We start from the raw sequence: 671 nt of genomic DNA on the forward strand, positions 1-671 counted from the left end.
TTTTAATCTAAAACTTAGCTCTTTGAAAATGCCCTATTTTTCTGCATACAGCAGAAAATATATTTTTCATAGTTTTCAACATCTCATGTAAAAATGAGGCACTAGTTAGACATAGTTTTTATATATTCACAGAAATCGGAATTCCAGTCCCATCTGGAATTTTTATATTTGCTTGATGTTTTCTGAATGGCAAATGTTCATTAAAATAAGTCTTCTGAAGGAGGTGCATAAGAGAAGCCGAGAAATGCATCATCTGCCTCCAGTACACTGGCATTTACTATAGAATAGTCAGAGGACACACACACAGAATATGGAACGGTTTCTTCTGTAAATGCTGCATCAAAGTTCCGGATATCATCTGGTCCAGCCTAGAACATCAAAAGCATACCATTAATCACCTTAGCTTTTGTTATGAAATGGATTGTGTCTTCCTAAAATATGTATCAATTTGACTGGGCCATGATTCTCAGTATTATGGATTTATCCACCCTTGTGTGATCTGATGTCATTATCAAATGTATTATAAATCCTAACTTCCACCCAGAATCCAGAGGGTAGGTAGGGCCAGTGCTTCAATGGTCCCTGAGAACAGAATTATTTTCAGGTCTTGAGAGTTAATGTAAATGGTTCTGCTGGGCTTTGTACTAGCTTTATTGTTGTTAAGTGTCATT

At 36.1% G+C, this 671-nt stretch overlaps 1 protein-coding gene across 1 annotated transcript in view; it reads right to left on the bottom strand.

The window, feature by feature from the left end:
- Nucleotides 1-200: 200 nt before the first annotated feature.
- The window catches only part of SGK3 (serum/glucocorticoid regulated kinase family, member 3), a 114,930-nt gene continuing 114,459 nt past the window's right edge, over nt 201-671 (bottom strand). The window contains exon 16 of the mRNA XM_006860039.1: nt 201-368. Within this exon, the coding sequence (XP_006860101.1) occupies nt 201-368 (168 nt within the window). The remainder of the gene's footprint in view (nt 369-671) is intronic.

The sequence above is a fragment of the Chrysochloris asiatica genome, unplaced genomic scaffold, assembly GCF_000296735.1.
Source record: "Chrysochloris asiatica unplaced genomic scaffold, ChrAsi1.0 scaffold00036, whole genome shotgun sequence".
NCBI classification, from domain to species: domain Eukaryota; kingdom Metazoa; phylum Chordata; class Mammalia; order Afrosoricida; family Chrysochloridae; genus Chrysochloris; species Chrysochloris asiatica.